Raw genomic sequence first — 25,201 nt, forward strand, 5'->3', positions numbered from 1 at the left:
TTTTACAGTTTCCAAAAGTTTACCGACTGTTTATATTTTTGCGATTATTACCCCCTAAACGTCGTTTGGGACCCCATGTTGTATGGTGATTCTTTATCCTCTTGATGTCTCCTATCACCCTTCTGAATTTGTCAGTCGAATTCGGCAACACCCTGTATGTATGGATAGCTTACTTTCCCCCTATTTTACTTGTTTTAGAGATTAAATATATCGGCAAAAGTAGAAAATGTTCACTGATTTTTTCCGGTTACTTGACATTGACTTGGCCGTAATTTTGAATAAGTCTTTTCCTCTTTAGAAACTATCAATCCAAAAAGCAATCATTATGGAATTCCATTAAAAAAATATTTCCTGAGTCAAACTAATAAAAACTACATTGTATTTAGAGAGCGCTAATGTTGCTACAAATGAACTTAACGAAATTAAAAATAAATATTAATAAATAAATATTGTTTAATGCAAAAAAGGAACCAAAAAGAAATAAATAATGAATTCTGTTTGAAGACTTTCTCAAGGACCAATCTCAGGTAGGAATTCAAAACAGGGATTGTTTCTGTGAGGGGTCTGACTTTTGTCCAAAAGTGTTGACCCCTCGTGATCCGAAAATCCCAAGAAATTGAGATTTTGGAGATAAAATTAGCATCACAAAATTAAGACAATAAATTACACAATAACAAAGAAAATATTATTTCCAAATTTTTTTAATCTAAGAAAGACCACAGCAAAATATAGAAGTTTTAATAAGAGAGGGTTTATCTATTTTCTAGTTCATTCCATTTTTTTCAGAACAAAAGATAATCTTTCTAGTTTATTCACTTTGATTTTTTATCTCAATAGATGGCGCTGAGATCTTCAATTATTTCTTATGATGGTACGGCAATTTGAACAAGCTTGGTAGGTGTATGCAGCTTTAAACGCGGGAAAATGAAATTTAGTTTAACGTGATGCACCTGCACTGATAGGTTTACTTTCTTCACATAGTTTTTTGGAGTTTTACATTCAACTGGTATGTGCTTTGCTTTGAATTTTAAGGATACTTTTTTAATTTTATGATTAAACAATCTTTGAGTAGTTTGGTTTTATTCAATTTTGCTGTGGTTTTGCTTAGATTTAGAAAATACGGGAATAATATTTCATTTGTTATTGTGTAATTTAATGTCTTTAATTTTGTGATACTAATTTTTTCCCCAAACCCTCATTTTCTTGGGATTTTTGGTCACATGGTGTCAATATGTTTAGACAAAAGTCAAAAGTCAGAATCCTCACAGAAAAATTCCTGGTTTGAAACCCTGTCTGAAGGTGACCCTTCAGAAAAACTTCAGGCCGGATTCATCATTTCTTTCTTTTTGGTTCCTTGTTTGCATTAAAATTAATATTTATTTCTAATTTGGTTTTTTCTTTTTAGTCATTTAAAAGATGAGTGACAAAACATATTCCTTTATTTATAAATATAAATTACAAATAATTACATTAAAAAATATTCTTTAAGCCACCTAGCGGAAAATTTCCATGTTCCTTATTCGCATTCCTAATCCAATCGTCCGGGTAATAATCTGTGAGATTTCCACCGTATTCAACAGGTAGCATTGAAACGGGATAATAATTAAGTAGTTCCTTCAGCGAAGAATGGGTATAAAACTGAAATGATAAAAAGAATAAATTATTGAAATGCACAATTTTTAAGAAATGGTTAAAATATCTTACAATTTTTTATGAATTTTTATACACAGTATCCTTTCTCAACACGTCGCCCAGTAGTTAATTTTCCTACGATTAGAGATAGAAATATAATATCGAGCTCAAAATATTAATTATAAAATTATAATTAATAATTTTATAATGTTAAATGATTATATTTCAACTAATTATAAAATTATAATTAATAATTTTTTATAATTTTAAACAATTATATTTGAACTAATTATAAAATTATAATTAATAATTTTATAAAAAAAATTTATTTTATTTTAAAAATGATTTTATATAATTTGAATTACATAAAATTATTAATTATAATTATATAAAATTATAATGAATAATTTTTTTTTTTATAATTTTAAATAATTATATTTGAACTAATTATAAAATTAGAATAAATAATTTTATATAAAAATTTTATTTTATTTTAAAAATAATTTTATATAATTTGAATTATATAAAATTATTATTAATTATAATTATATAAAATTATAATTAATAATTTTAAATAATTATAAATTTAAGTAATTATAAATAATAATTTTATATAATTTATAATTTTTGATGATTATAAAATATAAAATTAAATTTTATATTTTTGAGTTTAATAAATATATTTCTCAAAAAAAAAACAAAAAAAAAACAAAAAAAAAACGACACTTCTTTACCATTTCTTGGTTGTATTAATCGCATTTAGCAAAATATTTTTGTATCATTTGCCAAAAAAAAGTTAAATTACTTATCGATGACAAAACTGATAAACACCAATTTGTAAATTTCTATCATATTTTGAGTGAAATCCGTTAAGTGAAAGTTTATGACCACAATTTTTAGTTTATGCAAATGTTATAGCTAAAACAACCATTCATTTCCAAATTTTAATTATACTTTGTTGTTTTATTGCTTGAAGCCTTTAATTTATCTAATAATTATATGCGAAATTATTTCAGCTGCTTTGGTAATATTTTTAACATATAATTATATTTAACCAATTTTTTATCTTATTTTTACTTTCTTGTATATGAAGTATAGAAATCGTCAAAAAATTCGAAATAGATAAATCTCCATATTTTAGAACTCCCTGAGTTCGAAAAACGCATTTTTGAAAAATGTCCGTCTGTCTATCTTCCTACAAAAAAGATAACTCAAAAATGCTTCGAGCTAGGAGGCTGAAATTTGGTATATCGTCTTTGCACCAATTTGTAAATTTCTATCATATTTTGTGTGAAATCCGTTAAATGAAAGATGTCTGTCCAATGTTTGAATGTAAATTAAGGTGACTATAACAAAACTAGAGTGCTAGATTTATAAGATTTGGTACACATATTTAACATCTTTAGTGTAGACACCTATCAAATTTTGATTTAATCCAACCAGATATTGATTGTCTATAGATCTGTATTTCCAAAAACATGTAAACGGGATAGCTCAAAAACACACTGGTTTAATTATATCAATTTTGGTATGGGATTTTGTATCTACAAGTGCAGTTTTTCGTCAATTTTTGGCTTCAATCGGTTAGAAAAATTCCGCGTCTAAAACACAAATTCGATTTTTTGGCAATATTTATTGCAAGGGACAGAGATTAATCGCCAAATAACTCGCTAAGGATGACGCGATAGATTCAGTAAAAATGCTAAATTCTCGCCAAAAGTAAATGTTTCGTAATTATTAAACCCCAATGTCATGCAGGGCATCCTCAGGGTAAACACTGTTTTCGGAGAGTATGCGAGGAGTTTTAGGATTACCAACTCCACTAGTGAGTCCAATTTTTAGCCGTTTTAGAATGCTACAGTGAGGTGAAGAAGTTGGCATATGGAGTGCTGACGATCTTCGGGTCGACATGTTCGTATGAGCAAGTATTCTCTTGCATGAATATAATAAAAAGTAAATTTAGAAGTCAAGTAACAAATAAAACTCTAGAGTGGTGCTTGAAACTTAAAACAACAAGATAAAAGCCAGATTTAATAAAACTTTCAAAAAGCATGCAAAGCTAATGCTCCCATTGATGTAACTATCGATATTTGTATTTTATATGAATAAAGATTATTCCGTATTTAAAGCCGTTTATTTTAAATCAAAAATCAAATATATATATGCAAATATTATAATATTAAATCGAAAATGTTTAATGGCTCTTTAAAAACTGGAATATTTTGTAAATATTTGCTTTTGGCTCTTCCATTTCAATAGGTTGCCGACCCCTAGTCTAAATCAAAGCGTTTTTCAGTTTTCTTTGTCAAGAACAGACAAACGAGAATTTTCCAAAAAATGTTTTTCGAACATAAAGAGGTATAAAAAGTGGATACTCATCTAAATCTGGTGTTTAAATTCTTTGACGTTTACTAATGTTACGAATCTGTGATGCGGCTTCCCAGTATAGTCGGTTCCATAGGAGGTCCTAGAGCTTGGCAACAAACTTGGCGACCATTTGGCGATGAATTTGGCGCCAAAATAGATTATACCCGAAACATCGAGAATTTTCCCGATCCGTCCAGTAGGAACGGAGATACGCCTCGAACGTTCCTGATTGGTTGAGAGGCTTCTAGCCCCGCCTCCTAAGACCTATAAAAGGAGCTGCAGCTGACGGTGAATTGAGTCGTGGACCAGTGGAGTCGAAGAGTAGTAGGAAGCGACGGTGAAGAACTCGTCTTCCAGGGATTAGCGGAGCAGCGACGGAGTAGAGCTGCTGTGCATACTGTTGTATGCTGTACGTCTCGGCTGAAGATAATAGTCTTCTGTGCTGTATATAGTTGTCGTCTTTGTGCTGCCCTGTCTGTGTTCGTGTAAATAAACGTCGTTGTTTCATTTTCTACTGCCACCTGGTGATTGAGCGTTCTTCATACCATATAACCCCCACTATCCAAACGAACCCCGGAAATTCCGTAACACTATGCTTTCTTTATACTGCATATTCGGGAAAGTAAAAAGCGGATCTTTAATGGATTGATTATATTTGAATTATAAAGACATCTGTGCGCCAACAATTTTTTCTAGTTATTTACACTTTACATCCACGACTGCTTACACGGTAATTACAAAACTTAAATGGTCTGCAGTGTAAGTATCTTTTAAATACTAAAGAAACTGTCACTTTATGCCTTCATAGTCGTTAACTAGAATCGCATTTAAATGTTACTTTATTGTGTAATAAAAACGGTATATTTAGCCTTTCATAATGTTCTTTTTCTACTTAATATGTTATATTATGTTCATTTTTTCTATTTATGTTAAAGTTGAATATCTATTGTAAACTTTTCTGTTTAATTCTTTCAATACTGAACCGTCTTAACCGTCCGTGCAAACTTCATCCTGCAGGAACGGTTTCTCTTTCATATAAAGAATGCAAGACTTAAACCAGATTGGTTACAGTACATTCGATATTTGTCCCATAATTTTTAAATGCATTTACAGAAAATATCAATGACTAATATTTCTTTTATCTTAAAATATCGCTTAATTTCTTTCTTCTTTAATTTTATATGAATGGTATTTTTTTTCATTATATAACCGCTACAGCTGCTAAATAATAATGATTAAAGATGATTAAATGTTTGAATATATACTTACGATTTTTTCTACGTATTGTGGTAAAAATGGTCTTGCCAATGCCAGGAGGATTCTTCCAATAGAGTTGATATTGATCATATGGAACCCAAGAAACCTTGCTGGAAGAGCTTCCTATTGGAGTATAATTTCTTTATTAGAATGTTTTGATAATAATAGTATTGAAAAAAAACATACATTTAATGAATAATAAAATCAGATAGTTTTTATGTTGTATTATTTTTGGTTTGTAACTATATTGTTATGAATATAAAACACTTCATTGTATGTTTAGTTTAGTTTAGTTATATTAACGTCCCGTTTGAAGTAACACAAGGGCTATTTTGGGACTGACCTCGTAATTTTAAACTGCGGTCAGATGACGAGGACGACACCTGAGCTAGCACCCCCTTTTCCACACCACACCAGCGGGAGGACGTTTGGTCATGACGGATTTAACGTGCAACAGACCCCCTTACACGACGGTTCTTCGGTGGAACAGGGTCTCGAAAATGAAACCCTCCGGCTTCGAGCCGAAACCTTACCACCAGGCCACCACGGCCCACTTCATTGTATGATCACACTTGTAGTGTAGGGGAATTGTTTTTGATAGGGAAAGTATACATAATTATATTTATTTTAATAGGTTATGTGTTTTGAGTTTCGATCTGGATATGAAAGAAAAAATAACAGCTTTTAAATAAATAACTATTGATCCAGTCTTAATCTTAAATAATAACTATTTCTAACAAATTTCATAATTTCTTAATAAAATTATTGAGGTATTAATAATAAATAAAATGTATTGTCAAACATTATAATAGTAAATTCTATAAATAAAAAATTTGAAAAAAATATGTTTTAATCTTATTTTTTTATTGGGACGAAATGTTTGGAATTCAAATTAATTTTGTAGTTATGGTTTACAACGAGATAAAAAAAATATTTTAATAGAATTTAAATTTGATATAATTGGAAAATAATACAATAAATATAAAAAAATTAGTTTTTGTTTCTAAAATAACTCAGGAAAATTACAATATTTTAATAGGCGTGTACACCTAATTTACAATTAAATTAGTTAAACTTATTTCTTAACATAATTATATAAGAGTAAATGCATTTTTAATTATTTGTGGAATACCTATTTTTTTTCCAATGGTTCAAACAAATTCGAGGGGTTGTTTCCGAATTAGTAAAAAAAATATTTTATTATTTTTTATTATTAAATAAATTAGACATCTTATGAGAAATTAATAAGTGCCATTTTGAGATTTAAAATGTACTTTTTATCTGTAAAGTCACTTATAGCATGAAGCATTTAGAAACAACCCATCTACACTGATTAAAGGAACGAGTGATTTTATCCAAATAAAAAAAATCATTTCATTCTTCTGTTTATTTTTTCTTCCATTAAATAATACCTTTTTTGGTATGGAAAATTAATAAATATCATTCAGATAGAAGAATACACTCATTATATTCTTCAGTTTAATTATTTTTCAATTCCTATTATTAGTTCGCATTCTCCCTATATATATACATTCATGTCCAAAATTAAGGTCACAAACATAAAATCTGCGAAACATGAAAAACTCTTCACTGTGTTGCCACGAAATTTGGCACAGAGGTACACTACAATGGAAGAAAGAACATAGACATATAAGAACGTGGAAAAGATTTCAATTGGGAGTTAAGAAACAGGATATATCAAAAAGTGTTACATTATGAATCAGAGATAAAGCATTTATCTCGGGGAAAGTCTGTCTAATATGGAGTATGACCACCGTGCACAGCTATACAGGCTTCACAACGAGCTTTCATACTGTTTATGAGGGTGTCAATAAATGCTTGGGGAAACAAAGCCCATTCTTCCAAAAGCGCGGTTTTTAACTCTTGGAGGGTATTAGGAAGGGGGTTACGTTGTGCAATGGGTCTTCCGAGACCATCCCAACTAGGATTGTGATCCGGAGACTTCGAGGGCCAGTCCATACGTCGAATATCCTCTTCCTCAAGAAAATCATCAACGATCTGGGCTCTGTGTGGAAGCGCGTTTTCATCCATAAACATGAAGTCTGGGTCAAACGCACCCCGGAACAACCTCACATGGGCTTTAAGGATCTCATCCCTATAGCGATGTGCATTGACAGTACCCGCATCGAAGACGTGCAGTGGGGTACGTCTGCACAACATTATGCCACCCCAGATAAGGATTTCTCTGCCACCAAATCTGTCGATTTTTTTTTTACGTAGGAGGGATGATAGCGAGCTCCTCGCTCTCTCCAGATGAATATTCGGCGAGTGTCACTCTGTGTGGTAAATCGCGACTCATCACTGAAAAGAACACGCCCCTAATCTTGCTGTGCCCAAGACTGATGTGTTTGGCACCACAACAGCCGGGCCTTTCTGTTGGATGCAGTCAAAAGGACGAACTCAACTGGCCGCCGGGCATAAAGAGCCCTTTCAGCTAGACGTCTGTATACGTTTTGTCTGGAAATTCTTATTCCAGACGCAGCAGCAAGAGCATGAGCAAGTTGAGTAGCCGTTGTCAGCGTATGCCGTCGTGCGCTTAATGCCAAATAGCGATCCTGTGGAGGCGTCTTTGCTCTGAGACGGCCTTGGCCAGCTTTCCTGGTTACAGTACCACTTGTTTAGAATTGATTCCACAACCTGGATATCACATTCGGTGCCACTTGTAACCATCTAGCCACCTCCGCTTGAGACTGCCCAGCTTCAAGCCTACCAACGGTTCTCCATCTCAAGACATCGTCTAAACGATTATGAGAACTCATTCTCACTGGAAACAGGTTAAAAGTTTTGTTTTAATGCAATATTCTCAAAATTGCAGGCAAAAATCCCAAATGCATAAACTAATTTCATTAAATTTTACTGGTAGCCATTTAGAATTACTTTGAAAAACATTTTTGTGACCTTAATTTTGTGGACATGAGTGTGTGTATATATATATATATATATATATATATATATATATATATATATATATATATTGTTCTAATTTTCAATCGCTAATAAAATACTTTTCATTCATCCATTCAAGTTCAAATATATTTTTAAAAACTTGTAGTGGATGACACTTGATGTTAATAAAGTTTTTTAAAATATTAATTAATTAATTAAATTTAGTTTTATATGGGAGAAAATAAATAGACCAATAGATGGCAGTACGATGGTGTCATATTGACTAATAAATCATTTTTGTTGTTAACTTTATTTTAAAACTAATAATAATAATAAAAAAACTTGCATCAAGGAAGGACATATCACTGGCTATGATCTTTTTATGGACTTCTGATATGATTTATTCAGTTCAAAAAATTTCTCTTATATAAGATATTTAGCAGGATATAAATTTAGGAATAAATACTGTCAGTGTCGAAGCTTGTAGATCGCTGGAAAAAATTATATAAAATATTAAAGGGTAATTATTTAATAAAAAGTAACTAAAATAAAAATGTTTTTTTGTTGAAGTAGAATTGACTTAAATTTTATATATATATATATATATATATATTACTTGTTTCTTCAGTTAAATAAACCCTGCTCCGTATGGGAAATTAATAAATATCATTCAGATAAATAAATGCACAACTTCAAAATAAAACGAAAAAAATTATAGTAAAAATGGTCTTATCATTATTTTTATGCGTCTCGAAACAAACAAGGAAAAATGAATGAAACTTACGAAAGAGACGTCATGTATCAGACGTAGATTATAAGGAGTGCCGTACTTGAGATGTCGAAATCCAGAATCTTTAAAGTCGTAAATTATATTGAAACCACTCGCTTGAGTCATAGGATTACGTAATTCCTGTACGTGTACCATGAATATTATTTGCTTCAGAATCTCCAACGGAACTATGTCTGGGTTCCATTTCCCTAAAATATGAAAAGCACCTTTTATTATTGGAACCCTAGATACAGTAGCGGACTTGCGACTAGGAGGATTAAGCAGGACTTTCAGGACTCTAGGCTAAAGGAAATCCCAAAGATTTAGATAAAATAAAGATGATATTAGCTTAGTTGCGAATTAAATAAATCCCCATGAAATGCACATTTTAGAATAGAATAGAAAATGGACTGATTGCCAACCCACGGAAATCATGGGATACGCAGCTGGAGAGTTTAACCGCCATTCAAATGGGAAAATCCATAAAATTGTCAAAGCAATATGTATTTCGGGGAGACAATATTATAGATTATTGATAGTTAAGTAAAACAAAATAGTTTGGCACAATTGCGAAGCTTCAGTAAAATTTACACGATTGTTAAATTTGAATTGTTAAAAGCATATTTTAATAAAATTTGAAACCACCTAAAATTCACTTTTATTTAATACTAGCCGCCTTTGGTGACCAGCCGGTTCGCCAATCTTAATGTTCGTTAAAATTTTAATAATTAAATATTTTACGCAATTCCAACTTTAATAGATTCTTCAGCAAAATATTTTAAAACTTCAAATTTTGATAGTCATATAATTCACTCATAATATTATAAAGGCCTTTAGTCATAACGTGATATGTATCTCTCTAATTTTCTGTTACCCCTCGTAGAATGTATGCTTTAAATTAAAGTGTAAATGATTAATCTGCAATTAATATAATAATATTTTTTACTGAAACAAAGCATTTTTTTAATAATATGATTACTGATAATAGAGTCACAGAGCGTTTAAACTTTATGGGCACTAAAGAATATCTTTCTTAATTTATGTAATATCTTAAGAATTTGTCAACAAAAATTTCTCAGATTCATCATGAACGGATCGATTCATTAACAATGTTTCATTTTAAATGCATCAAACACTAAGAAAATAAAATGAATCGTTTAAAATAATCGGTCTAAAACAGGTTTAAAAAAACTACTTAAAAAACGATGTACTTAAAACTATAAGCATATACAAAAAATATATAAGTAACATAAATACAATTTACTTACAAAAGCATGCAACTAACCTAAAAATAATTTAAATCATCCGTTCATAACGGTTGTCATGGCAACAATCAGAACACTGCGCATGTGTGAATTTTCTTCGCCAGTTACGTTAACGCAAATGCATGAATTTTTCTACGCCAGTTGGGGTAACGCTATGCAGATTATACATTTTTAATTTCCTTTATCTTGTGTTATTTTAATTCAAAAGTACTTCAGAATGAATCTGAAACATGGATTAATTAAAAATGTTTCATTTTAAATGCATAAAACATTAAGAAAATAAACAGAATCGTTTGAAATAATCCGACGAAAAATATTAACCCTAGCCTCATTACTGTTGGGAGAAAAAAAAAACGGAAGCCTTAGTCATTTGGCGGTGGAGAAAATTGAAGATTTTTTTGGCGGAAAAGTTGGCGGTGGGGAAAATGGAAGATTTTTTTGGCGGGAAAGTTAGTTTTTAATTAATAAATAAAATTCTAATTAAAAATTCGAAAAAAGGAACCCCAGGTGCACATTTCCGACCTCCAAGGTATACATGTACCAAATTTGGTAGCTGTATGTCAAACGGTCTGGCCTGTAGAGCGCCAACACACACACACATTGAGCTTTATTATAAGTATAGATTTTCGAAAATTATTCCGAGAAAGGGCAATTATTTAAAATTCTAATCAAAATTAGAGAAGCGCATTTCCACATCCCAAAGCATGTAAAGAGTAATTATTGGAGATGCCATGTTATGTAGAGAATAAACACACACACACACACACACACACACACACACACACACACACACACACACACACACACACACACACACACACACACACACATATATATATATATATATATATATCACATACATATATATATATGTGTGTGTGTGTGTGTCGTGTATATGTGTGTGTAGTGTAATAAATCACTACCTTAGCATATTTTTTGTGACTGTGCAATTTGTCTTCTATGACTACACATTACACTACAATACACACACACACGTATATATATATATATATATTTGTGTGTGTGTGTATCGTATATATGTGTGTGTAGTGTAATAAATGTGTGTATAGTGTAATAAATTACTACCTTTGCATATTTTTTGTGACTGTGCAATTTGTCTTCTATGTTTTTTTACATACACACTACACACTACACTACAATGCCTACACACACACACACACACACACACATATATATATCACATACATATATATATATATGTGTGTGTGTGTGTGTGTGTGTGTGTCGTGTATATGTGTGTGTAGTGTAATAAATCACTACCTTAGCATATTTTTCGTGAATGTGAAATTTGTCTTCTATGTTTTTTTTTTACATACACACACTTTTTACATACATGGTTATATAAATACGTCTTAGAAATTTTTCAAAATATATTCGTAAATATATTTTTTTAAAAGTAATTGCGTTGGAAAATACAGTTTCTTCTCAAATTACATGTTATAAAAATAATACTCATGAAAAAACATATTACTTATTATTTTTTAAAACGTATTTATTTTTCCAGTATACAAAGGTATATAGAAAACCATATAAGGGAAAATACAACAATTATACGAAAAAAAAACTGACAATGGGTAAAATTGGCCGTTTTTTTAATTGGCAACATCGGTTTTCGAAGGCGTTTTAAATATATAGGTTAAGTACAAATATAAAAATTAGTCTATAAATTCTGTAGATATTTCTCCTGATATATTAATATATTTGAGAATTTTTTTCAAAATACATTATCTCTAGAAAAATTAATTATATTTGAATATACACATCAGAAACAGCCGAATAAGAACATTCATAGAAAAAAAGTTCTGTGCAATTATCCTCATCACTAAAATCAATTTCTGTTTCATTCAAAAGTCTCTGAAATTCTGTTTTATAACGAGGATCAGTAAGTTGGATCAAACACCCTGTTTAAGAGCCATCTTCTAAGTCTTGTATAAAACCGGAACACTAAACGGGAGGCGCGATCTCACAGACATATAGCAAAGAAATAGTTGTAATATTTAAAAACGCATCCGCATGAAACCGGTTGAAAAAGTGCACTTGTAGTGAAGGTCACAAAACAGGAAGCTACAGATTCAATCCATTTGATTGAGTTAAAAATAGATAAGGGATGACCGAAAGTACAGACGGTCTGACAGACCCCACCTCCCCAGTCAAGGGATATAAATATATGTGTTTCTCATACTCTCTGTCTCTCTCTCTCTCTCCTTGTGCGTGTAAAATATACTTTGAATAAATAGTCTGGTGTTCTTCTTTAATTAATGCAACTATTAATGTTGTTTAATTAATTAATTTTAATTAATATATATATATATATATATATATATATATAGTGAAATTATGTGTACAGCATCTTTTGATAGCGTTAAGACATACAGTGATGACATAGCTACTTCTTACAAAAATGTATTCCGATAATGACAAGTAAAATGTTATCGCTCTTTTATCTAACTTCGAAACAAATATATGTTTTGATGCATATAATTTAACTAAAATCCATTAATAATTCATGTCAAGGCGTTCTCTTAAAAACGTTAACTCACTCCGGGATTGAGAATTATGAATCAGTGAAATATGTTCATGGACTCTATCCAGTTACTTTTTTATTAATCAGTGATATTGAAAACTTTTATGACAAGTGAAAAATTGTAGTATAGATTCATTGTGTCGATCGCACCGTCTCTTGTATTCTTTTTCCGGTCTTTCTTCAAATGAAACAGAGCTTCCTATTGCCTTGTAATAATATATCAGTTTCAGAATTAGTGGATTTCATGTATGGAAAGCGATTCCATCACAGATTAATTTTGTATGAGGGTCTAGTGCATGAGAATTCTGGTATGTTGAATCAAAAATTTTCCTTGATGTGGTGAGAAAGTTTGAAAATTAAACCCCAAAGTCAAGTAACTCTCCCATCTTCTGACAATGGCTCAAAATTACAAGATCCTCCAAAAACTACGGCTAAAAAATTGTAATATCTCTAAATGAATCCAAATAAAAGTTGACTGCTAGTTAATTTTCCTAAAGAATATTTCAAGACGGCTACCTACTTTTAAAAAAGTTTGTTCCTTACTTGAAGCCATTATTCGTTTTCGAATATACCGTTAAAAAATCCTCGACTAGAACAGTCCTCAGTAAATTTTAACAAGACACATCGACTGCAATATATGTACATATATCTATATATCTACACATATACACGCATATTTGATGCATATATATATATATATATATATATATATAGAGAGAGAGAGAGAGAGAGAGAGAGAGATGGTAAAAAATAAATATAAATGATATTATATTAACTGAAAAATAAGTTTAAAATATTTATTGACTGTACATTTAAATGCAAGGTATTATGAAACAATGACTTACCCAATTGAAAAACCATAGTTACAGAACCATCCTTTAATCGATGAGGCAATTTAGAGACAAATCTGTAGTCTTCGTATTGGGTGAAGTCAAAACTTACGTTACGGAAGAAATATTCGTGATTTTCTCTCAATCGCAAAAAGTTTAGAATCTTCCAAAATGCTATATCGATTTCATAATCAGTACTTATGAGATATGCTCTTAAGAAATCTTCCTCAAATTTTATACCTCTAGAAAGATCGTCACCTGTTTGAAAATAAAAAGACGGAAGCCAAATTATTATAACGGTGTAAAAGATTTCTAATACACACACACACACTATATGTATATATATATATATATATATATATATATATATATATATATAATTGTCTTGCATATATGTGTGCATACACAGGGTTAGCAAGAAATAAGTTACACACTTCAGAGGGTTCCAAAATGCGTTTAATTGGTCCAAATAAGATAAAATTTCAACTGCAGATTATTTAGATGATACGCTTTACATTTATTAATTAAAAACATTTAGTACAAAAATTGACCAATAGATGGCACTGTAACAAAAATGGCATTTGTTTGCATATATTGAAAATGTGAAACGTAATTTGCATTAAAGCGCATGTCATTAGCGCCTTATATTTCCTTGGATAAAAAGAAGGCAGATTCTACACGAACATTAATTTCTACTTTGTTCGATATGCCTTCATTGCAAGAAAAAGAGCAAATGGTGAACTTGTTCTACCAGAACCAACAAAACTCCGTTGCTGCTATAAAGGAATTTCATCGTATGAAGCAGATACGAAGAAGTCCAATGTCTCCTGGTGCCCTATGCAAGATGATGCAGAAATTTGAAAAAAACTGGGCAACTTGGCATTCCTTCAGGTAGTGGACGAAGAAAAAAAATCCCCCAGTCTTCCAGGGCGAAAATGTTGCGACCGCGCTCGTTGAAGACAGCAGTTAGTAGCAGCATAATAGTGTGAGTTTGCCAGTTATTTCCCATGTACTTTATATGCCGTATTCAACTGTACGAAATATCGTAAGGCAGATTTGACATTTTTATCCATATAAAATTAAGTCTGTGCACCTGTTGCAGGACAGGGACTTAAAGGTCCGTAAAACTTTTGCACTTCACTTCTTTGCTCGAAAGATGGTCGACACAACTTGGCCATGGTACATTCTGTGGAGTGATAGGCCCATTTTTGCCTCAATGTTCAAGTTAACTCCAACAACTGTTGAATTTCGGCAAAGGAAAACCCTCACGTTATCCAGAAACTACCCTTGCATCCTGAAAAAGTCACAGTATAGTGTGTTTTAAAGCTATTTTTATCATTTGAACGAATTTATTTGAAAAGATAACTTCTAATGGAATCCAAACATGTTCCGACACAGGAAAACGGTACCATGATATGGTGAGTCATTTTGTAATCCCGGCACTTCTACAACGTGGATGCCTTCAAGACATCATTTTCATGCAGGATGGTGCACCACCTCATATTGATCGTCGTGTAAAGCGATTGTTTATGCAGCATTTCACAGAAGCACGAGTTATCAGCCGTCATTTCCCGGATAGCATGGCCTCCTCGCTCTCGGGACATTACCCCTTGCGTCTTTTGGTAATGGGGTTCTTTGAAGGATAATATCTACCGTCAAAAGCCATCTATCTACCAGATCTGAAGGACAGCATTCGGCGCTATATTCCTAATATTCTGGCGGACTCACTCTGGTCATCTATAGAAAATATGGTTCTCCGATTAAAGCATACTGTTAAAAATGAAGGCGGACATATTGAGCGATTTTAATTTTACTCCATTTAACAATTATAAACCATATTAAATGTTTTTTTTGTGTATTACAAAGCCACCTAACTGTGCATCTTTGTACTTTTTCTTTATTTAATGAATGCAAAGCGCATCATCTCAATAATGTGTAGTTCAAACTTTATTTCATTTGGATGAATAGAACGCATTTTAGAGCCCTCTGAAATGGGTAACTTATTTCTTGCCAACCCTGTATATATATATATATATATGTGTGTGTGTGTGTGTGTGTGTGTGTGTAAAATGTTGCAGTAATTGCTGCATACTTTACATAGAAAGAAAAGTGGCGAGAAATACTTCAATCGACATCGCTGCCCACCAACAGAAGATACCAACATTTTTACTACGAGATTTTGACAGGGATTTCTTTGACGTGTGTAGATTTAAGAAAGAGAATCTGATGTATCTTTGAACGAATATTGTATGAATAAAGGATTTATATCTTTTCACTAAGAGTGGGAGAAAAGAAAATTGCGAGATCAGCCATTTTATAGAGCTCGCGTAGAAGTAAGTAGAAGTAATTAAATAAAAAATGTGGGAATTGGATCAGGAAATAAGACAACATTTTAGAGTGTAAAATAGTCGGCTAAATTCAGATAAAAATTAGGAAATGAATAAGATTAAGATTAAGATTAAGCGATATCATTGAACACTCACATACACATGTATGTCAGCATTCTTAAAATTAATTATATTAATTATTTTCCAATCATTTGAATTCAAACATCACTTAAATATTAACCTCGTCCGTGTGTGAGTTTTTATTTAATACATTCACACTCTGTGATCGTCAAAACAGATATATTTTATAGACAAAAATGAAAGGAAATTGCCTTTAGATTCTATAGAATCTCTGGATATGTTCTGTATTGTTATGTAATTCCTATCGCTCTCTTTTATTACTTTCTGGGATAGAGCATTTTAGTTTCAAATCATGAATTAAATGAAAGATTAACGTTGAAAGAAGCTGAAAATTTAGTCTGCTGCCTGATAAAAAATGATGATAATAATCAATGAAATCTTATGTTTCGAAGGTTTTTTAAAGTGGAAATAGACTTCTCAAAACCATTAATACTATGGTTATGATATGTTCACAATATGGTATGGAATTCAGAAAATCGAAAAAAATCCTAGAAATATCATCCAATATCTATCTATTAGAATGGGATTCATTAACATGGGTTTTTTTAAAAAATAGTTTTCTATATCTAAAGCGGAACAAGGATAGATAATATTTATAAGAATATCATTATGTAAACAATTTTTTATTGCAATTGGCTCAAATATAAACTTTAAAAAAAACTACGCCGAACCGTGCAGCCATCGCTAGAGAGATTCTTTGTAGAAGATATCGCAAGAGTAACATTCATTTTTCCCAATTTGGATTGGGAAGAATAAATGCTGCTCTCCCAATTCTAATTGTGTCAATGTCTTGTTGATTGTATTGTAGTACAAGTCAAAATTACAACATTTAACCCGTAACAAGAGACATGGAGTCAAAATGACTCTTTGTTATCTTTCCTTTTTTTTTTTGGAGGAGGGTTGTTAACAGTTACCAAAAATATTACAAAAGTCAAATTTTATAAAATTAATTGTTAGAAAGATGTTATAAGAGAACTCTCAATAATCTTTTATTGAGTATTTAAGTCACTTAAATATTACGGAATGACACTAATGCTAATAACTATTAGAAATATCAAAAAAAATCAAAATGAAAATATTTAAATATTATTTTAAGAATATTTCTTTATTCTTTTTGCACCATTCAAATTAAAAGTGGTTTCAGAGATATGGATTCAATGACTCCACAGATAACAACGAAAACTTTGAAAAAGAATAACCCGGTTTTACGTACGTGTTTATACTTTGACTTCTGCCAACATACTGCTGTAAGAACACCATGAAGGTACTGACGAGATGATTGAATTCAAGGACAAAATACCACGTGATAATGAACAACGTGAGGGCATTTTGACTCCCATCTAAAGTTACGGGTTGATATTGTAAAACACAGTACAATATTATTTCACTTGTTCATACATACATTTTCTTTCCGTTTTATGAGGCATTTTACATACTCCATTAAATATTGCTACAAACCAATTTCGCTTTTTATTCTGTAACTAATTTATATGAAATATATATTATATTTCACATTATTGTACATCTGTTGTTGTTTATTATGGCACTTGTCATAGAGACGCCCGCTGACTAAGTCACCGATTTTAAGGCGAGAGAGCGTTTCTTGTATTCAATAGAGCCCTCGAGGTCCAAGAGTACGTCTTAGCTACTAGCCAAGGGGCGGACTTCATTCATGCATTTCATTCCCTTATCTATACATCGTAAATTAGGCCTGAATCAGAGAACGATTACCTCTTAACCTGTACCCCCAGTGGTGTTGTCTCAACATGGAGGACTTTGTGGCCACGACAGATTTATACGTGCACCAGCCACCACATATACAGAGAGTCTTCACCCGTCGGAGTTTGTGCTCGCAACGTCATTGAAGCAAACTCAACTCCCTACCAACCAGGCTATCCAGGCCCTAGTTGTACAGCTTAATTAATGTACATTTTGTGTTATTAATGCGCATTAACATACAAAATATTATTAATGTACAGATTAAATTAATCTTGTTATCTTTGGACATCATTAATATACAAAGATGACAATCAAAGATGCACATTAATTATATATCTTTGATTGTCTTCTTTGTAAATGTCAACTTTGCATCATCTTCGATTCCATCGTTGTGTTATTTTTCAATTAATTCATTGAAATGGTCAATAGTTTAAGCTTATGGATGCAATTGTAAGGATAAAATAAAATAATTAATTAAGATCAAATATTACCCTTTAACTTTTCCTTAAGCTCTTTTAGATATTTCCAATCCTTTTTATGTGCTTGATGTGAAACTTCATCGGCGTTTTCATAAATGGATGCAGAAATATGTTCAATATATAGTGGATAAATTTCATTTTTCTTGATATCCTTTGATATTTCTATTACTTGCTCTTGTAAGATAATTTTATTTTTCTGCAAAAAATGGAAGCGTGTATGAATTATTTTGATTAAGATAACAAAACACATAGAGAGAAAAAAAATGGCTTTAAGACTAATTTGTGTTGATAAAATTGAAATAAATTGTTTGTTAGTATATATATTTAAGCATTATGCAATTCCACATCCCTTAACGATTAAAATGAAATTTGATAAACATGTTCCTTAAATCTTAAATGGATTCATTGTGCATTTAAAAGCTACTACGACCCATAAGGTGGTGAAATAATAATTGAAAGATTTTAATTTACTTTGCCATAGTTTCTAAACAATTATTGCATTAAAATTATTTTTACATTATCTTAAAAATTGTTAAAAATTAGCCTCTCAATGACATAAATTTCATTTTTAAAATTTACTGCTATTGTTTAAAATTAATTTAAACTTATTTTATAACAATATCATTTTTAACATTTTAACACAAGACATTTTAACATTTTTCTAGTTTTAATATAAAAAAAAGGGCTTAAATGGAAACAATTTTCCAAACCACGGTTTTATAATTTATTGAAAAATGGAATTGTCTTGATTATTTGACTTAGATTTTTCATTTGTAATTTTTACTACAGTTATTATTAAAGGATTTTAAAACCAGTTTTTCTGAATTCCAATAATAGATGCCGCCCTTCATTAACTTAATATTTATTAAAGATATTTACTTAAGTAATTTATATCTATATGCAATAAACAGAACTGTTTAAGGCCTAGGTAATAGTATGATTGAAATAAAAATATTAAAATCAGAAGCTTAGAAATATTTTGCAGAAAAAGGTATTAAGAGACTAATTTACATAAAATATTTAATTGAAATTTTAACGATAATTAATACTGGTGAACCGGTTGGTCGCCAGAAGCTGTTAGTACTTATAATAAAGTTCAATGTGTGTGTGTGTTGGTGCTCTACAGGCCATACCATTCGACCTATAGTTACTAAATTTGGCACTTGTATATCTTGGAAACCGGGAATGTGCACCTCGAAAAGATTTTTTTTCAATTTTTAATTACAATTTTAATTAATTAAATTTAAACGAAATTTCTGCGTTCTATCGCAATAATTTCCGAAAATATTACAACACAAAATCGATATCATCATATTGAAGTTCAAAAATAATTCTTTCAATGATACAAATATTTTGACATATAAATTAAATTTCTGTTTTTAATAAATTTAAAAAAAATAATTTAATCAAATTTACCAACAATTTATTTCGCACAAAATAAAAATAAAATTTAAGTTAATGGGAAAAATTAAGCTTTTATCAATGCGTTGCCATCACATTGGCAAAAGCTCAAATTATAAAATAAGTTAACTATCATTCCAAATTAAGCAAAATTAAGCAAATTTTCAGCACGTGTATGTATGAAATGAAATAAATATGAAAGATGATATTTTCTGAAAAGTAAACGCAAGGAAACGCTTTCTATGATCTTTTACAATACCTATTTTACTGATTCAATGAAACAGTTTTATATAAGTATAATTTAATATGTGCATCTACTCTAATAGGAGCATAACAGCTAATTTTTAAACTTTTAGTAATGGACAAACATCTGCTAATAAACGGTCTGAGTGAAATAAATAATTATATTTTATGTAAATTGAGTCAATAAATGTTAATGAATTACGAATTTTAAAATTTTACTTAATCCTATGCCCTGTCAATCATATTTAACAAATTATTCTTGAGAACTTGCACTTCAGTCAACTAAATCAATCAGTAAAGCTGCCTGATTTATGAAAACTTGAATATCACTATTCTATAAAAACAAACGATTGTAGATTCTTTATCGACCGTCTCAAAGAAGCCAATCATCTCTCAAAATTTCTCAAGAGCAGTTCTCCTAGATTATGAAAATGCCGATTGTTTTAAATTTGTAATATACCAAACTTAATAAATCGGTTAAATTTGATCGCAGAAAGTAGAAACATTTATTTATTTATTTAAAAGTTGGAGTGTCAAGAACTTTTTGCAGAATATGATTTCTTAGGATCCAAAGATTGTCTGAAATTTAAATTTTATAATTTTATGAAGTATATTTGTAGCCGTGAAAATAAGATATTATTATTGAAATCATTGAATCATTTAAAAAAAAAAAGAAAACTAAAAACTAAATTTTTTATTCAATCCCCGAAATTTTTATTGCATAATTCTTTGAGATATTATAAATTATGAAAAGTATTCTGTAGTGCACATAAGATTTCAATGCCGAACGAATCTGGTTTTATTTTCATAAAAAAAAAATGCTTGGCTTCAGCAAAAAAATATTTTTATATCAATTTAGGTTTCATCATTTCCACTTTAACTTAAAATGAAATTTCACTGGCAATGATAGAAAATTAGAGAGAGATCTGTAGTACAATGAGCATAATGGTTTAAGGCCTACATAATAGCACAAATGTATACGATTATCAAAATTTGAAGTTTAAAAATATTTTGCTGAAACACCTGTTATGAGATCAAGTTAAATAAAATATTAACTGAACATTTTAGAGAGCATTAATACTGACGAACAGGCTGGTCGCCAAAGGCGGATAGTGAAAATAATCAAAACCTGTTGCATGAAATACACTCTCGCTTATATATAATTAAATTAAAAGAAATGCTAACAAATTCTATCATCGCCATTCAATTAAATAATTCTTTTTGAAAAAAATATTCTATAAAATATTTTATTTATAATTTCTTTTATATTATATTATAATTGTTATTTTTTGTTCTTTAAAATGCTGAGCAAATTGACTGATTTTTAATCCGTGACTGGAGACATTGTCAAAATGACTGATTATCACGAGGTATTTTGTCTCCGAATACAATCATCTCCTCAATACCTCCAAATTGTGATCCTCGGGGGGGCACCTCGAAATGAGGTTGAGATGCTTCCGGCATGGTGGTTGGATCTCGCCACCCTGGAGGGTACACTAATAGGTGGGGGATCTGGCTCCTGCCATCGATGACGGGACGTACTTCCTTCGGGGAGGGTTGTACCGTGACCGGTGACGGCCCTTAGGACTCAACCACAGTTCCCGCCAATTGCTGTTGCGGCGGTCCGGTCATTCAGTTTTATGGTTTAAATCCGTGTGCCTTAGGGCGGGTCGGAGAGTTAGATCGTTGATACCTCCAACTTGTTGTTTTAGCAGTGCGTTGGCAAAAGTCTAAGTATGAACCAGTGCTCATAACCGAGTTATTTTTTTTCAAACTTTTTGTTGTTATTTATGGGGTTATGTCCCCAAGTCTATGAAACTGCTTTTAATTTAAATAATGCAAAAATAATTAAGAAATATTCTTAAAATAATATTTTAGAATATTGCATTCTTCATTTTTGCTTGTTAAATTCTAATAGTTATAAACATTAGTGTCATTCCGTAATATCCAAACGAAGCAAATACTTTTTGAAAGATTCTTGAGATTTTTCTTATAACGTCTTTCTAACACTTAACTTTTAACATTTAACATTTTAATATTTTTGGTAACTACATGATTTCCAGAATATATTATGTTTCCAAAATAAATTCCAATGCAGTTTACAAGAACAAAAAAAGAAAAATAACAATGGAATCATTTTGACACCATGTCTCTGATTACGTGAGGAAATTCATGTCTCCAGTTAAGGGGTTAATTGCATTTCAAATGTAATTTAAATTAAAAATGCGAAACGAATCTTTTAAAGCAACAATTGTTTGTTCTTTTCACTGATGTATTGATTTTTACTTTTTCTAATACGTAGTGAAAAAATTTGTCAAAAATTTCGAATTCGCAATTCTGATGAATCTCCACTTTTTGGATCTTTCATGAGTTCGAAAAAACATTTTCGAAAAATGTCTGCCTGTCTGGGACAAAGACAACTCAAAAACGATTTCAACTAGATAGATGAAATTTGGTATAATATTTTTAAACCAGATTTGTAGATTACTGTCAAATTTTAAGTAAAATCTGTTCAGAGATAATCCAACAGACCGGATTTTCGAATTCAAGTTAACATAGTAATAACGAAATGAAGATATCTAGATAGATAAGATTTGTTACACAGATTTAACGTTTATAGTGTATATACTTATCAAATTTCGAGCCAAATCCAACAAAGAGTTGAACTGTCTGTTGGTCTGTATTTTCAGAAACATGTAAACGCAACAGATCAAAAACTGGCATAAATATATCAAATTAGGTATGGAATTTTGTGACTAAAATTGCGGTTTTGTGCCAAATTTTTGTCTTAATCGGTTGAAAAAAACGTGTCTAAAGCACAATGTCGATTTTCGGGTACTATTAATTTCGGGTACTATGCCAGGAATTTATCGCCAAAAGACTCGCCAAGAATGATATGAAAGATTCAGTAGAAATGCTATTTTCGGGTACTATTAACCGCATGCCAAGAATTTATCGCCAAAAGACTCGCCAAGAATGATATGAAAGATTCAGTGGAAATGCTAAATTCATGCCAAAAGTAAATATTTTAAAACTATTGCCCTTTATTGCCATACAAAGCGTTTTTTGGCATGACCAATTTTTTAGATGGCATGCGAGCAAATTTTGGGGAAATCACCTCTGCTAGTTTTCTACACTATTCGATATGCTACTTCGAACAAAGGCGTGGGAACAAGTATCTAAAATAATATAAAAATTAAATTAAAAGCATTAATATAAAATTTTATATCTGAGAATCCCGAGTGCGTTTCTTACCTATTAGCATTATCTATGATCCGGATTTCATTGTTGTAAGAACTACAGATTTGTGTGAACATTCAAAGCATGCGCACAAACACACACTAATAACTAAATGTTTTCTTTTATAAGTATAAATTCATTAATAAAATTTAAGAAATCTGAGAAAAAAATAATAAATACTAATTTACTTTTCCAAAAACAGCATTGTTTAAAACTTAATGATCCAAACACTATAAAAAGTTAAAATTTCGCTAAAAATTACATTATTTTTATAAAAAAATTCTTTTATTGGATATACTAGTCTTTGAGCTATCCAAAACAGGCTTACTTTTGTCTCTACTTTAATTATAAGTCAAGATATTAATATATTTGTAATGATCGGTAAACATTTTAATAACCGGAAACACCAATTTAAAGGGACAAAAACATGATAAAAATTTCTATAAACACAAATTAAGTTTTGAATACGGAAAAGTTTTTGAACGGAAAAGCGCAAAATGTCAATGCGACGACGTTTTGTGGGAATTTGTACCTAAAAATGTTTTTGTTGAGCTCCGAACCCTCAGATTAGCTGCATTTATGCCTGTAGTACATTTTAACGAACGTTTTATACTGAATGTTCTTAAGTTTATTGGAGTGTATCCTACTGCAAATGCCGTTAGACATTTGCTGAGCTTGATAAAGACAGAATAAATGAATCTAAGCGGCATTCGCTGCCAAATGCAAAAATTGGCAGATAAAAATTAAAATGATTAAAAAAGGAAAATCACTAAAAGCCGAGGAAAAAGAAGGTATAACCTATAAATGTGGTCAATTTTAAGTATGAACGCAATTTATTATTAAAACACGTTAATGTATACTTTAAATGCATTTTTCTCAAACTGGTATTTTGCTTATTTTTAATCACTTGAAATCAAATAACTCAAAATATAATAATCATATTACTATGAAATTTAGTGGACATTGCCTTTATACTATTTTCTACGGAATTAACTAAAAGAATTGAGATTGAGTGAATATTTTTTTTTTAAATTTACAACCTATAGTCTGAATAATTATGCTATAAATTTACTAAAAATTTTAAACGCTTGTAGTTCGTTCCCTAGAGAAAATTATGCAGTTTATTTTGTTATAAATTTTGTTCGGATGAGAGTAATAGTTTTTGGTGTTGCCAATTTGCAGCTTTTTAAGAATTACCTTAATTTATGCAATTAAATACCAATTTTCGGAAATTATTATTGTTTATTTCAAATATTGACATTCTATTGCTACTCTTTAATAGCCTTAAACTCAGAAATATAGTGAAAGAATGTCTACACCATGTGTTTCTAAAAAAGTGCTCCAAACGTGTTCCAATACATTAAAAATGGCAAAACAAAAATAAAACCCTGTTGCTATAAATTAAAAAAAATATTTAACATGTATTCGAATATTTTTATATTATTAAATTGAAAAAAAAATCATTTATGCTATTCAAATTGAATGAATCATAATATCTTACCAAATATACACAACAACTTCCTGCTAGAAACAACACAATCAGAAGGAACAACCTTTTATGTAATCTACGTTTCATGTCGCGGCTGTGAAATGGGTGAAACAAAATTACGCGTGCAGTACATTTGTGTAGAGGAACTAAATGAGGTTCTTCAAACGTTTTCTCTCACCTGTTTGAGATATCTGCGCAAATCAAAAATGCAGTTTCATCATAAAAGGGGAAAAATTAATTTCGTGTATACAAGAAATACTAAACATTATTTTTCAGTTTTTTTTAAATCAAAGTATTAGGTGTAAAACAATATAAATGACAATTATACAAAAAATATATTTAATAAATAAATAAATAAAGATAAAAGAAAGGATATATTTTATAAATACATTTAAAAGATAGAAGAAAAGATATATTTTATAAATAAATTAAAACGATAATTGAAAATATATATTTTATGAATAAATTCAAAAGATAAAAGAAAAGGTATATTTTATAAATAAATTAAAAAGATAAAAGAAAATATTTAATTTATGAATAAATTAAAGTTAAATGAAAAGATATATTTTATAAATAAATTAAAAAGATGA

General features: G+C 30.3%; 1 protein-coding gene across 1 annotated transcript; it reads right to left on the reverse strand.

Annotated features, from left to right (window-relative positions):
• Positions 1 to 1,417: 1,417 nt before the first annotated feature.
• LOC129976293 (alpha-tocopherol transfer protein-like) lies at positions 1,418 to 24,753 on the reverse strand. Its single transcript, XM_056089785.1, has 6 exons — positions 24,624 to 24,753; positions 18,251 to 18,434; positions 13,588 to 13,830; positions 8,948 to 9,141; positions 5,269 to 5,379; positions 1,418 to 1,638 (listed from the first exon to the last, which is right to left on the reverse strand). Exons 1-6 carry the CDS (start codon positions 24,696 to 24,698, stop codon positions 1,471 to 1,473), a joined length of 975 nt encoding a protein of 324 aa, XP_055945760.1. The 5' UTR covers positions 24,699 to 24,753; the 3' UTR covers positions 1,418 to 1,470.
• Positions 24,754 to 25,201: the final 448 nt, after the last annotated feature.

Source organism: Argiope bruennichi, chromosome 7, assembly GCF_947563725.1.
Source record: "Argiope bruennichi chromosome 7, qqArgBrue1.1, whole genome shotgun sequence".
Classification (NCBI taxonomy): domain Eukaryota; kingdom Metazoa; phylum Arthropoda; class Arachnida; order Araneae; family Araneidae; genus Argiope; species Argiope bruennichi.